This window comes from Podarcis liolepis (assembly GCF_965112155.1).
Source record: "Podarcis liolepis genome assembly, chromosome: 16".
Classification (NCBI taxonomy): domain Eukaryota; kingdom Metazoa; phylum Chordata; class Lepidosauria; order Squamata; family Lacertidae; genus Podarcis; species Podarcis liolepis.
The window spans coordinates 26,334,693-26,349,340 of record NC_139567.1 but is presented as its reverse complement, the minus strand read 5'-3'; the positions used below and the strand labels follow the sequence as shown (position 1 = coordinate 26,349,340).

The 14,648-nt window shown below is 46.5% G+C and overlaps 1 protein-coding gene across 8 annotated transcripts in view; it reads left to right on the top strand.

The window, feature by feature from the left end:
• The window catches only part of LOC310695248 (protein CEPU-1), a 798,779-nt gene that overhangs the window by 469,548 nt on the left and 314,583 nt on the right, over positions 1 to 14,648 (top strand). For all 8 annotated transcript variants that reach the window (XM_083479377.1, XM_083479376.1, XM_083479382.1 and 5 more), the window contains exon 2: positions 4,439 to 4,523. In XM_083479377.1, the coding sequence (XP_083335503.1) occupies positions 4,439 to 4,523 (85 nt within the window). The remainder of the gene's footprint in view (positions 1 to 4,438; positions 4,524 to 14,648) is intronic.

The following is a 14,648-nucleotide window of genomic DNA, read 5'->3' as shown; positions in this document are numbered from 1 at the left end:
GTGTGTTTTTTCATCAAGGGAATTGCTTCCTTAATGATTTCTGCACACACACACACACACACACACACACACGAAGTTTCCTTTTTTAGTATTCTGTAAACTTTGCCGTTCTCCGCAGCCTAGATTGACTGTATGTTCAGGTTAAAGATAATAGGTTGCATTCACGGTAGTGCTAAGCAAGCTTCCCATCACTGCAAGCCTTTCTGCCTCTGCCCCAACCCCACATCTGTTTCGGAGTCCCCCCCAAACCTTCCAGAGCAGATTTGAGGAGGGCATGGGGAGTGCATAGGAGGAGGGAAAGGGCTGGAGCCTAATTGCAACAGTGGAAATCCTTGTACTGAATCACATTAGTTGGATACCACCCAAAGAACCCTATGTAGGGAGGGAACAGGGCCCTTGAAGCTTCCCATGAGTGGCACCTCGAGAGTAGATTATGCAAGCACAGAGCTCACCTGGTCACAGTAATCCCAACTTTGGTGACATGTAATGCATTTATATTTATATTTTTTTAAATGCATCTACGGTATATATATAGATCGACATATGCAAATTTTATGAAAATTTATGTTGGGTTGCTGGTGCATTTCCTCTTCTTTAATTTTATTTATTATAACACCTTTTCATGCAAGGAGCTCTAAGTGGTTATGCATGGTTCTCCCCTCTTCACAACAACCCTGTGAGGTAGGTAAGGATGAGAGGCTGCCACTAGCCCAAGCCAGTCACCCAGCCAGCTTCAGGGCTGAGTGGAGATTGGAATCTATCCCAGAACTACAATTCCCAGTGTTTCATGAGAAGGGGGGGGTGGATTGTTAAACAACCCTAGGATTTGTAGCTCTGGGAGGGGAACAGGAGGTCTCCTAACAGCTCTCAGCCCCTTTAACAAACTACAGTCCTCAGGAATTGTAACCATCACAGTGATTTAAATGTGTGGTGTGCTTGTGGCCTGAAGCCTAGATGAACTCATGGGGGAGCTGATCCTGATCTGAGCCAAATGACTGAGCATTTAGTATGAGAGAGAAAAGCATCTTAGATTGATTTTGTGGCACCTGGAAAGGCTGCCAAAGACGAGTGAAATGTATGGCTCTGGCGGCCGGGCCAAGGGAAGGGTAAGTAAAGGGGGCTGCTGACTCCTGAAGCTTGCCTTTGCCGCTCTCTCCTCGAGATAAAGGACTCAAATCCCCTGGGACTGTTTATGTCTTGCACTTCCTACCAGCAGGCGATTATATATAGAAATAATAATTCAGTTAGCAAAGAAGCAGAGAGTGTAAGTGTGTGCTACTTATAGACAAATGGGATGCTGTTGAGTTGTAAGATAGGAAAGCTTCTAACTGAGCTGGCTGCCTTTGGCGGCAGGCGGACTAGGAAGAGGGAAACGAAACACTCATTGGCTGTTGCTATTTTCAGGTGAGATTCAATCACAAAGTGGAAATTTTGGGATGAACAATTAAGGTTGATTCAGGGCTCTTGTACAGTGACACCGATTCCCCTCCACTCCCCCAAATCAGACTTTTTGTGATGAGGAAAGAGGTGGGAAAATGCACTGGAAAGATCATACTTGATCCATGCAACATTGTCTAACCTCTGCACAAATAAGAGTGAATGCTCAGCTGACTCTGTCTAACTTGCTGCAAACATATCGAGATGAGTGGTCAGTAAACAGGTCATCTGGAAGCACTCAGTGCTGGAAATGATCGCACCCAGGTCTTGTTGTAGAAAAGTTGACTTCCAGCAGCCAGTGACTTTCTTAGCTGTGAATCATGCCTCAGTTTCTCACTCTGTAAAGTGGGCAGAATAGCAATGCGGGGGGAGGGGATGCCTATCATCATTTGCTGGCAAGGTGGACTAAACAATGTGGGCTGCGTCTGCCCATACATGTTGCTAACTGTGAACTAGCTGCGATATAGAATTATTGAATAGTTAGAATTGGAAGAGACCATGTAGAGCCGAGAGGGACGAGGAGGGTCATCAAGCTATATAGGAGTCACACCAAAGGAATTCCTGGCAAGATGGTTGTCCTACCTCTGTTAAAAAAAACACCATATTTGTAGGTGGGGTACCCCGGTGGTGCCATCTATGTCATGGAACAGCCTCCTCAAAGCAGCCTAGGAGACACAATCCATATAATATTTTTGCACTAGATGAACATGTCCTAACCCTTTTGTCTTTTCTTTTAACTGGACCTCTCAGCTGGTTAGAGCATGATGCTGACAATGTCAAGGTCTTGGGTTTGATCCCTGTATGGGCCAGGTGCATTGCTGGGGGTTGGACTAGATGATCCTCAGGGTGCCTTCCAACTCTAGAATTCCATGATTCTATGGTTTGTATTTTGTTGTATATCTGAGGGAGAGCGAAAAGTTTTCCATGCTGCTTCTGCATTGTACTTTTAATATTGCAGTTTTGTTCTTTTCACTGGTATGCCCAGAGAACATATGTGGTTGGCTGACCATACAATGTAGTAAATAAATTTCCCAGCTGGAGGGTAGTAGCAAAAAGCAAGGTGTGTAGCGTCAACACCTTTTTCAAGGCATCTGGCATGGAACAGAAAATGCCTGGCAGTTTCAGCTGTGTTTCTTTCCATCATGCTCATAATGTATCTAGCGATTCTTTGAGTGTTCTGGGCATTTTCCTATTAACAGTAATCTTCATATTATTAATTTACATATTTATTTGCTTTATTACCCATCCTTCACCATCAGGTCCCAGTTCAGGATGCAACAATGAAAACTTAAACATTAAAGGGGTTTTTTAAAAAGTTACAGGAATAGGGTAGCCCTGTAAGGTAGAATTATTATTACTATTACTATTATTATTCAAGACTTTTAGACAGCTATTCAGTAGAGAAACACAAGGTGTGATATAAAACATCATCATATGCAAAGCAACAATTAGAATAACTAGCCATCATTATTCCCATACTTCAGGCTGGGCAAACTGAGGCCTGAGAAAAAGAGTGGCTTGCCTCCAGCAGGTTTATCATCCAAATGAGATTCCTACCTCACTCTTCCTGCACTTTAGTCTCTGCGCCACTCCATCCTCACCCTGCATTATCCACTTCCAGAGCGGATGGAGGCGGACAGGGAGGAAAGCCCAGGGTTCAAATAAAAATCCATCAAGTTGGCTGGATGCCACGCTCTGGACTCACTCACCCTCCACCCTCAGCCCCGTCAGACTTCAGGATAGTAGGTCGCAGTGCCAACAGCTCCGCGGCCGCTTATAAAGAGAAATGCAGGACTCGAATACCCCCCCACACACACACGGCGAGGTAGTTGTTTGGGAGCGGGCCCGCAAGGGTTAAGAAGCCCCCCCTTCTCCTGCGTCCCAAGGTGCACTCGCCGGCGCCGTGAGGGTTAAAAGCAAGGAGAGTCCCCCCCATCCCCGGTGTCCTTGGCTGAGATTAATGTGCTAAGTCTGCGCTCTTGAGCGGCGCTGCCTGTGCCGCGGAGCCCAAGTGCTGGTCAGCGATGATGGAGTTGCTGCCATGACAACCCCTGCAAGCCGATGCGTGTGTGTGCTCCGGAGAGCCGGCGCGAGAGGCTGCGATTCGGCAGAGGAGGAGATGCGCCCAGCCAGGAGGCAGAGCGCATCCGGGATGTTGAACCTAGCCCTGGTCCAGGCAGCAACAGCAGCAGCAGCAACAACAGCCGGCACCGCCAGCTTTGCCATGCCTTTCCTCGCAGCCTCCCTTCGCTGAGCGGCGGCGAGGAGCACAGCTGAGCCGGGAAGAGGCTCCTATCCGCTCCCGACCACGAGCCGCAGCGCCGGGCAGCAGCGGCAGCCGGCCGGACCTTCCCTTCCATCCTGCCTTGTGGCACCGTCGGAGCTTTTGGAGCAGGAGGCCTGTCGCTTCTCCCTCTGAGATTACTCCGGGGGTGCTTCCCCCCCTCTTCGCCCCACCCATTCCCCGAGTTCTTCTGCGGGGAGTTTTATTTTTTGGAACTCCGGCCGGAGGGGCCGCTCTGGAGCGCGTCGCCTTGCGCGGCTGCGGAGTGCCGGCTGTGCCCTACCGCGCCGGAGCGCAGCGCACCTCCTCCAGCAAAGTGAGATGCACGAACTCTTGATCGGAAGCTCTGGTTTGTGAGGCGCGCAGCAACTTGGCCACCTTGGGGGGGCCACTTCTTCTTCCTCCCTGGGACTCCGCTGGATGCCTTTCGGGAGGCTCGGATCTCTAAAGCTACAAACCCAAAAACTGGATTTCTAAAGGCTCCGCCGCCCTCTCCCTCCTCATCGTCACTTTCTCTCCTCCCCTTCTGTGCCCACACTTGGCACCGCGAGGTGTCCCTGTCAAACCAATCTCCATCCATCTCTCTGGTTGTTTTAATAAATATATATATATCTTTGCCTTGAGGAAAGCCCAGGATGGGGGTCGGTGGGTGCTTAGTCCTGCCCTGGCGGTGCCTGGTCGTCCTGTCTCTCAGGCTCCTCTTCCTTGTGCCCGCAGGAGTGCCAGTGCGCAGCGGAGATACCACCTTCCCCAAGGCGATGGACAACGTGACCGTCCGGCAAGGGGAGAGCGCCACCCTCAGGTAGGAGCAGAGACTCTTTTTCTTCTTCTTTTTTTTTACTCCGGGACAGCGCTGATGATAATAGGTGGTCAGCGGCTTATGTGCTATAGGTTTTACGCTCGGGTGTTGGCTGAGATTCTAGGAGGCTTGGTGGACGCACCAGGATGCATGGGATTTTGGGGTGCACTTTGGTTTCAGCCCCTGGCTCTGACAGCTCTGTGCATCAAGAGAACTGGTGTGTAGCTGTGGGTGTGGATGAGGTTGGAGAAATGTCTGGCACGCTGCACATTGAGAGGGTTACACTATAGAAGGAAGGAGGTGTGGCTGGCAGGGGGAAGCTCTTTCTAGGAGAAATAGGATGGATAGTCTGTTTCATGGCTCTAAAGAAACATGCCCCCTGTTTCTGTGTTTTTTGCCTCTTTGCCACTCTGGCAGGCTAGCTTTCCAGTGTGTGTGTGTCGCCCCTCCTTGCCTCGAAGAAATTTCTTAAAAGGTGGTGATGTTTTAAAGGCTGTTGGGACACACAGCTATGCTTGGTCTCCCCCTGTTGTTATTTGAGGGGGGTTGGGGGGTGAATGATGGTGGGTCGCATGTGTGTTAGTGGGGCAGCTTAGTCTGATCAGTGCACCAAAACCTAATCTAGTTTTGCAAGAGTTTGTGCCTGTCTCAGAACAATGCTTTTTGAAAACCAAAATAAAAAAGTTATTGCTTATGCAGCTTACTGGTCTCTGCTTAGCCCTTGGTGGTGATGCCATAATACTCTTGTGATGAAATGGGTGGGATGGGGAGATGGGAGGGGTGATATTTTCCAATAATGGAGAGGAATAACACTTTGGAGAGAGGTTAGGAAAGAACAGCCATGTTGCAGCTTTGAACCCTTTTGAGATCTGGTGTCATTTTCCTTCTCGTGAACCGAGTGGAGTCGACAGTGTGATGTGCTTATACAGCGGAAGGTGGAGGAGCTTGATGCACGAATTGAGAATATTGCTCCACAATAACAAATATGGAAGGAACTCTATTCCCACACTACCAAACCCACATCATGCTACTTCAACTCTCACAGCTTTCTCAGTGTGTGTGTGTGTGTGTGTGTGTGTAGGGGAGGGGGGGTTGTTAGGGTAATGAGGGTGTTGAAAACTCTGTCGGTTTCTTACCAAGAATCACAACTTCATTGCAATGCTGGAAAGATACTGAAATAGATGGAACAATGGACTGCAGCTTCTTGGGCTCCCCCCCCCCCACATCAACTGTGGGGCAATATTAAAATATTGCTTGCAGCAGGACTGGGGTGGGTGAGAAGAGGCACAGCAGTTGCACTATCTAACTGCTTCGTCAGTGTTTATATATATATATATATATATATATATATATTCCCCTTTTCCTTTCCTTGGTTGCAAGCTCACTATCCTCTCCTTATTTTGGTCTGGTGGTTGAGTGTGATGGCTCATTGACTTATCCCAGGCATATGATCCCAGGTGGAATTTATGCAAGAAGACATATGCTGGGAAGCACCAGAGGTCAGAATGTGGCTATCATGGAGAGATGTAGCAAAGAAATCAGCCTTATGAAGGTGAGATCACAAGGCTGTGGTGTCCTGCTGGTGGGTCCCAGTCAACCAATGGCAAATCAGAGCTCTGAGGGAAAAACCAGACCCTGGTTAGGTTCACATTTGTAGTTCTCTCAACTTTGAATCAAGCAAATGGGCTGCAGAAGTCAATGTTAAAGAGTCAAAACACACACACACACAGAGAGAGAGAGAGAGAGAGAGAGAGAGCGAAAGCTAGTGTGATATATTGACTAGTATTGGGAAAACCTGTGTTCAAATCCCTGCTGAGTCTCAAAACTCATCTACTTTGCAGGGTTGTTGTGCAGAAGAATGTGGAGAGGAGAGGACACATTTCCCTAGAGGAAGGGTGGGATAAATATGTAATAAATAAGGAAACATCAGTGACATGTTCTTTGGTTAAGTCCTGGTTAGATGGCTGCAGTGTGTTCAACAGGTGGCGATTCTTGAAGATTATTTGGAAACTGCAGTTGATACAGAATGTGGTTACTAAAACTCTTGGAGATATTGTACCTCCATATTCCATTACACATATCACTGTACCGGTAACAGTGGCTGCCTGTTGTCTCCATGTCCAATTCAAGATGCTTGTTTTAGCTTTTAATGCCCTAAGGAGCTTGGGACTGGGTTAGCTGAAAGGCCACTGGCATCCAGATGGCCCTTTCTGTGCTTTGTGATCAGCATCTGGATAGGGGTTAGATGGCATGTAACAAGGACAGGGCCTTTTCAGTGGTGGCCCTGCCCTTTTGGAACTCCATCCCCCACCAAATGCATCCCCAGGGGAGAGAAACTCTGGTCACATCTGCACCATACATTTAAATCACAGGGCTTTGCCCCAAAGAATCCTGGGAACTCTAGTATGTTAAATTTGCTGAGAATGGTACCTCTGTGAGGCGTAAAGTTCCCAGAATTCACTAGGGGAAGCCACATGCTTTAAATGTGCTTTAAAAATATGGTGTGGGTATGACTTCTGCTTGCCACCCGGTTTGTGTTTATTTCCATCTCCCTTGTTCCACCCTCAAGCTTTTCATAAGGAATCTGCTTCCAGAAGAACCTTAAGAGCACTTTTGGGTTGAGGCATAAAAGATATGTGCTTGTTTTTGCTAAGTATCAATATCATCAGCTTTCAGGCTTATTGGGTATCGTTGCACCTATTGGTCAACTTTGTTCCCACTTAAATTGTGATGCCTGTTAAATATAATGATAATTGCAGTTTATTATTTTTAGTAGTATGTTGCAGTGTTGTTCCTCTTTTTGATCTACATTGTTATTTTTTGTTCTACATTTTTATTTCTTGTCTCATTACACATGCTAAAGCTATTTTTGGCCATGTGCACACTATCCCTTGCTTTTTCCTGCAGGACTAATTGCAGTCGTTAACAATCGTTAACAGTCGTCAACAGGTTTGCCATACCCATTGAGCCAATCACCCATCTTCTACCACCCTTCTGAGAAATACCCCACCCCACCCTCCCACTATATATAAGGGTCTGGTGACTTCTGCTTCAGTGTATCTGAAGAAGTGTGTATGCACACGAAAACTTATACCAGAACAAACTTAGTTGGTCTATAAGGTGCTACTGGACAATTTGTTATTTATTTTTATTTTTATTTCAACTGGGTCAGACCAACACAGCTACCTACCTGAATCTATTGTTATTTCATGTACTACTGAATTGGAGCTGTTTTGTATGTGAACCACTGTTGAGCACGGAGGCATTTCTGTTAAATGTGATATATACATAAATTAACTATGTCTATATGGCTGGTGGTTTTTAAGAAAACTCTGGAGACATTTTTATTCCAGCCTGCTATGATTAATTATTTTGCTACGCTTGAAGAATTTTAGCTGCCGCTGATTTTAATTTTTTTTCCAATTAATGGTTAAATTATAACTGTTTTTGTTGTTCTAAAACTTTATGTAAGTTGCCCTGAGAAGGCGATGTGCCTTGAAAGATGGGTTCGAAGCCTTTAAGAACATAGGAACAGTTCTGCCGGACCAGACCAAAGACCCATCTAGTCTAGCATCTTGTTCTCACCGTAGCTGAACTGATGCTATTGGCCTATGGCAGTGATGTAGCGTGAGTTGCCAGTGCCCGGGGCCATGCGGAGGCAGGTGGATAAGTGAGAAGGACTTAGACGGAATATGCATGTGCATCCAACTGCCTAACAGTGTCCATGTTACGCAGGAGATCACAGTCATGGAGATAAGAAAAGAATAGTTATTCCATTGTCTGGATAGATCACTTCCTGGTTCTCGTGGAGAAGTCGTTTTCAATGGAGTGATGGAAATGCACAGCTACATTGAGACAGCGCCGGATGTTGAAATTTTGCACCCCCTAACAATTTTGCACCTGGGGCAACTGCCCCTGTGCTCCTTTCCACCCCACCCCACTGGGTTTCTGTCATATCCCCCAATTCTATTTAACATTTACCTGAAACAGCTAGGAGATGTTGTCAAGAGTTTTGGAGTTCAGTGTCACCAGTATGGTCGGTTGAAAGGCAGATAAAAGAAGCAGGGATTCAGCCTGTGCTGAATAGAGTTGCACTCACCTGAAAACTCACGTTTGCAAGTTGGACGTACTCCTGGGTTCAGTCTTGAGTCTAGATGCCCAGGTTTTGGCAGTGGCCACGAGTGTGCTTGCACATTTGAAGCAAGGGCACTAGTTGTGCAAATTCTTGGAGGTGTCTGATCCAGCCATGGAGCGACATGCCTTGGTTGTACACCCTGTTTGGATTACTGTAACATGCTCAATGTGGGACTGTCATTGGAAAGTGTTTGGAAACTTCAGCAGGTCCAAGTTGCTGCAGCCAGATTGCTTACTGGAGCCAGTTACGGGGAGAACTTCTTGTGACTACAGCCCCTCTGGCTACTGGTCTGTTTCTGGGCACAATTCAAAGTGTAAAGTTATGGCCTGCATATCCAAACATAGTTTGTGTCCAAGCTATCTGAAGCACAATTTTCTCCACATGTGAGCCTGCTTGGGTTTTCAGGTCTTCTGGAGAGGCCTTTCTTTGGGTCCTACCACCTTCGCAGGCACATTTAGTGGGGACACAAGAGAGGGCAGGGCATTCTCAGTGACTGCTCTCAGATTGTGGACCTCCCTTCCACAGGAAGTCAGCCTGGACCCCTCTCTGCTTTCCTTTCTCCAGCAGATAAAGACTTTTTTGTTCCAATAGACACTGGCCACTAACTGGCTGTTGCGGCAGGGTATTTTGTGGGTGGATGTTATACTTTGTGTTTGTTTGTGCCCTTTTAAATGGTCTTTAGTGTTTTCAGTGCTATTTTTAATAGGGTTACTTGCTTTGAAAAATATTTACATTTATTGTGTGCTTTTATAGTTGTATCTGTTTTGAGCTTCCTTGGGTTGTACACTGGGGTGAAGGTGGGATATAAAATGAGTAAATAAATAAACCTGCAAGCAACAGTGCTCTTCCCACTTGTGACACCCAGCAACTGGTATGGAATACTCTCCAATAAAGAATACCCTCCAATACCATCTACTGCAACCCACCATACCCTCCACTCCAACAGTGGAGGCAGAGTATAGCCAAGATGGCAAGTAGCCTTTACTAGACTTAATACTCCATGAATTTGTGTAATACTCTTAGAAGAATATATTCCAAATCAGAGCTCCACGAGTTTGATCAATCCTCTTTTCAAGCGATCCAAGTTGGTAGGCCCCACTGCCTCTTGTGGGAGCTATTGCTTAACCCAGTGTTTCCCAACCTTGGGCCTCCAGCTGTTTTTGGACTACAACTCCCATCATCCCTAGCTAGCAAGACCAGTGGTCAGGGATGATGGGAATTGTAGTTCAAAAACAGCTGGAGGCCCAAGGTTGGGAAACATTGGCTTAACCATGTGCTGTGTGAAGAAGTGCTTTTTTTATCCCCCCTGAACCTTCCAACATTCAGCTTTTTTGGATGCCCAAGAGTTCTAATATTATGATTCAGGGGGCAAAGCTCTTTTCAATCCACTTTTTCCATACCATTCATAATTGTACACCCTTTCACCATCTCTCCTGTTACTTGCCTTTTCTCCAAACTAAAAAAAAAAGAAAGAAAGTCTCAAATGTTGCAGCCTTTCCTGATTTTCTATGAGTAAGTAAATGTTTCCCTGCGGAAAGACATCTCTGTTTTTCCAAACCATTGCCTGGTCTCCTTTATCCACTCCTGAAAGCTGTGCTCAAAAACAAGTCAAGCCAGATGAATCTCATTTCTTTTTTTGATAGGATTAACAGTTGGTGGATCAGGGGAATGCTGTGGACATAGTGTATCTTGATTTCAGTAAGGCTACCTCAGAAGGTGATGGGCTCTCCTTCATTGGAAGTTTTTGAGTAGAGGTTGGATGACTATCTGTCATGGATGCTTTAGTTGAGATTCCTGTATTTCAGGGGGTTGGACTAGATGGCCCTCAGGGAACCTTCCAGCTCTACAATTCTGTGATTCTGCTCTCTTTCTTTTTGATGGGTAAGGGAGTACCCTATAGACTCATCTCAGGACCTGTCCCTGGTAAATAGGGACAACTAGGACACAGCCATACTTGCTGTGTTCTCATGGGTATATTTCTCAAATTTCCTTTTACTGTAAGTTTCTTTCTCTGGAACAAATTTCTTTGTGGAAAGTTGTGGAAAGATGGTGGGAGTTGTAGTCCCAAAACATCTGGAGGGATACGTTTAAGGGTACCTGGCACAGAGCAATATTATTATTATTATTATTATTATTATTATTATTATTATTATTAATTAATTAATTAATTATATAAATTCTTCAATCAGGGAGTATTTTATGTCCTGCCCCTCCCCCAAATCATTTAATTATGCAGTTGAGTATGAATGGCAAAACTCACTTCTGATTCAAAACTGATTGTCAATAGTTTTTTTTTTATTTAAAAGACTCTTTAAGACATTTCATCTACCTTGGATTTACTGTGGTTACTGTGCACACAGAATAACCAAGTTGTGTTTTAATCCTCCAAAGTTTGCCTAGTACCTAGCAGGACCACAAGTCTCCATTTGGCCTTGGTCTGACCCCACCTGGAGTCTTCTGTCCATTTCTGGGCACCATAGTTTAAGAAAGATATTGACAAGCTGGAATGTGTGCAGAGGAGGGCGCCCAAGACGATCAAGAGTCTTGACATCTCTCCCAACCCTGCAGTTCTATTATACCAGCCAGTTTCCCTTAAGAACAAAGATATCACACAGGAGTGTGCATTACTTTTGAGGTCCCAGGAATAGTTCCAGTCAGTTGTAATATTGTCTGGCTGAAATTCTGTATATCTCACCTGTTGCCAGAATTGGAGAATGAAAAGCCAGGCAGGGATAGGGGGAAGAATTTAACTGAGCCATTTTTTGTGGTTGGTGCACAGACATGCAATGTCATAATGCATGTCATTCATGCCTGTGCACCAAAATATCATATGCGTGCATGGTTTTACTGCATTCATAGCACAGAATGCACAATGCACTGTGCACAGAAGCAGATATGCATTCTGCTGTCACACATAGCTCCACCACTTTATCAAGGAAGCAGCTAGGAGGGCTGCATCAGCGAGCCACTCCCAGGGTGTGGCTGCTCCTGCAGGCTGACAGCTTCTAGGAGACACAGGTGAGAGCAGAGTGCAGGATGGGTGTCAAAGGTGGACAAACAAAGGACGTGTGGCACACCAGAAGTACTCCTCTTCCCCTAACATGCCATACATCCTCGTGTAGTAATGGTGGTCATAGTTCTATAAACTGGGAGCCATCCCTTTGCCTTCTGAGAAAGGCTGTCATTCAGGGCAGAACACCTCCTTTGCATATAAAGGGTTGCAGGTCCAGTCCCTGGCATCTCCAAGTACAGCTGGGGAAGTCAGGAATCTTTTCTGAGACATCAGAGAGCCATCAGTCTGTAGACAACACTTAGGTAGGTGGACCAATGGTCTGAGGCAACATGAGGCAGCTCTGAGCTTCTTATGTTTCGGAGATGGATCTTGGAAAGTTGACCTCCAGAAATTCTGGAAGTATCACCCTTTGTGTTCAAGAGTTACATCTGCCTCAGTGTAAGGCTGTTTCCTGAAGTCCACTGGAGACTTGGGCCCCATTTGCGCTATATGCTTGAACAGTCATGGCTTACCCCTGAAGCATCCTAGGAGCTGTAGCTTGGCTACCCCAAGGAATCCTGGGAACTAGTTTGTTACAGGTGTTGAGAATTGTCAGGAGACCTCATTCCCCTCACACAGCTACAGTTCCCAGAGTTCCCTAGGAGGAGGGATGGACTGTTAAAGCACTCTGGGAATTCTTGCCCTCTGAGAAGACTAGAGGTCTCCTAACAACTCTCAACATGCCTTTTTTATAATAAAATGGTTTTTATTTCTTTCAGGTAAGAATACAGCAAAAAAAGATAACAGCTAGCACGTTCCCATCCATGTCCACCCCCCAGAAGTGCAGAGATCAGGGTGATGAAACACAACAGTAGAACAGCACCCTTAACAAACTACAGTTCCCAGGATTCCTTGGGGGAAGCCATGCCTGCTCCAAGTGGCACGGCAGTGCTTTAAATGCATAGTGCAGATGGGGCCCTGCTGCTGTGTTAGCCTGGATAGGATATGGTCGAACACAGAATAATTTGCTAATATGAGGCAGCCCTTTGGGGACATCTCCTGATTAGTTTCTTCCTACCTTTCACTCCTGCATTCCCATTTCCTTCCCTGCCCTGACTTATTCCCTGTGTTCTTGTCCAACCATCGGAATCCTTGTTATCGGATCTGTATTCATGTTCCTTTCCAGGGTTCAGGCTCGCGGCTCGCGGCTCCTATGAAATATTCATCTCATTTTGATGTTCGTAAAGTTCAGTGCCTGATATTTTTCATCCTCTGAAATTATTTATTTCAGAGCTCTGGACTATAAAAATATCACTCTGACCTGCTTCCCTCCTCCTCCTCTCCCCCCTCCTTAACTTTCCTGGGGATTACGGCATTTTCAAAAGGCCTGGCATTTCTCGCGGTGGATGAGTTCTTTGCTTTCTGATGAGACCACCCATGTGCACACAAGACCACGTATAGGAGTCAGGGGGCTTGTGCGCCACTGGAAATACGCTGGAAGCAAAATTTGTCCTCTGTGGCATACTGCAAACAGGCCACCTTCACACCCAACATTTAAAACACATTTATACCACTTTGCCACCACTCCCCCCCAAAAAATAATAATCCAGGGAACTATAGCTCACTGCAACAGAGCTACAATTCCCAGAACCCCTAGCAAACTACAGTCTCCAGGATTCTTTGGGGGGAAGCCATGTGCTTTAAATGGGTGGTGTGGATGTGAGCCAAGTCAATGTGTGCCCCAGTCTGCGTTCACACAATACATTTAAAGAGCTATGATACCACTAGGCTTCCCCCAAGGACCTCTGGGAGTTGTTAAGGGTGCTGATAGCTGCGAGGAGCCCCTCTTCCGCTGACAGAGCTGTGCTTCTCAGAGTTCTTGTGAAGGAGAATGGACTGTTAAACCACTCTGGAAATTATAGCTCTGTGAGGAGAATGGGTAAAGGTACCCCTGCCCGTATGGGCCAGCCGTGTCCGACTCTAGGGTTGTGCGCCCATCTCACTTAAGAGGCCGGGGGCCAGTGCTGTCCAGAGACACTTCCGGGTCACGTGGCCAGTGTGACGAAGCTGCTCTGGTGAGCCAGCACCAGCGCAGCACACGGAAACACCGTTTACCTTCCCGCTATAAAGCGGTACCTATTTATCTACTTGCACTTAGGGGTGCTTTCGAACTGCTAGGTGGGCAGGAGCTGGGACCGAAAGATGGGAGCTCACCCCGCTGTGGAGATTCGAACTGCCAACCATACGATCGGCAAGTCCTAGGCACTGAGGTTTTACCCACAGCGCCACCTGCGTCCCGGGTGAATAGGGGTCTCCTAACAACTCTCAGCGCCTTTAACAAGCTCTGAGAGTTCTTTGGGTGTTGCAAGGGGCATCATAACACTTTAAAAGGATGGTACAAACATGGCCTGAATCCCAGGCCCATACATGTGGTTGTCTTATGACAACTTGAAGTGGCTTAGGGGTTGTCACCCCGTAGACAATCTTCTCACCTCTCCCAAGCGATTGGCTATCAGTGAAATGGTTACAGCCCTTGGCAACATCCCAGTTGGATTACTGTTACACATTATACATGAGATGCCTTGGAAGTTTCGATTGGTGCCAAACCCAGCTGTCAGAATGTTTTGTGGTTGCTTCAGTCTTCAGAGAAATACACTTGTCTGTGCCTGAGCCTAGATCAAGGTGCTTTAAAGCCCCACATGGTTAGGGAGCCAAATTCCTGAAGCGTCAGCTCTCCCAGTCCCAGCCTACCTTCTTCCTCGGAGGCCCAACTCCTACAACCTTCCTTATTTGGTGTGCACTACCAATATAGGTTTAGAAGCAGGTGTAGCAGGGAATGGATGCAACTCCCCTCATCTTCTCTCCCTGCCAAACAAGGAGGCAATTGGCATTGTTATTTATGAGAACCAGTGATGGTGCAGCAGTTAGTGTCGGACTAGGACCTTGGAGGCCAGGGTTCAAATTCCTACTCGGCCATGAAGCTCACTGGGTGTCCTTGGGT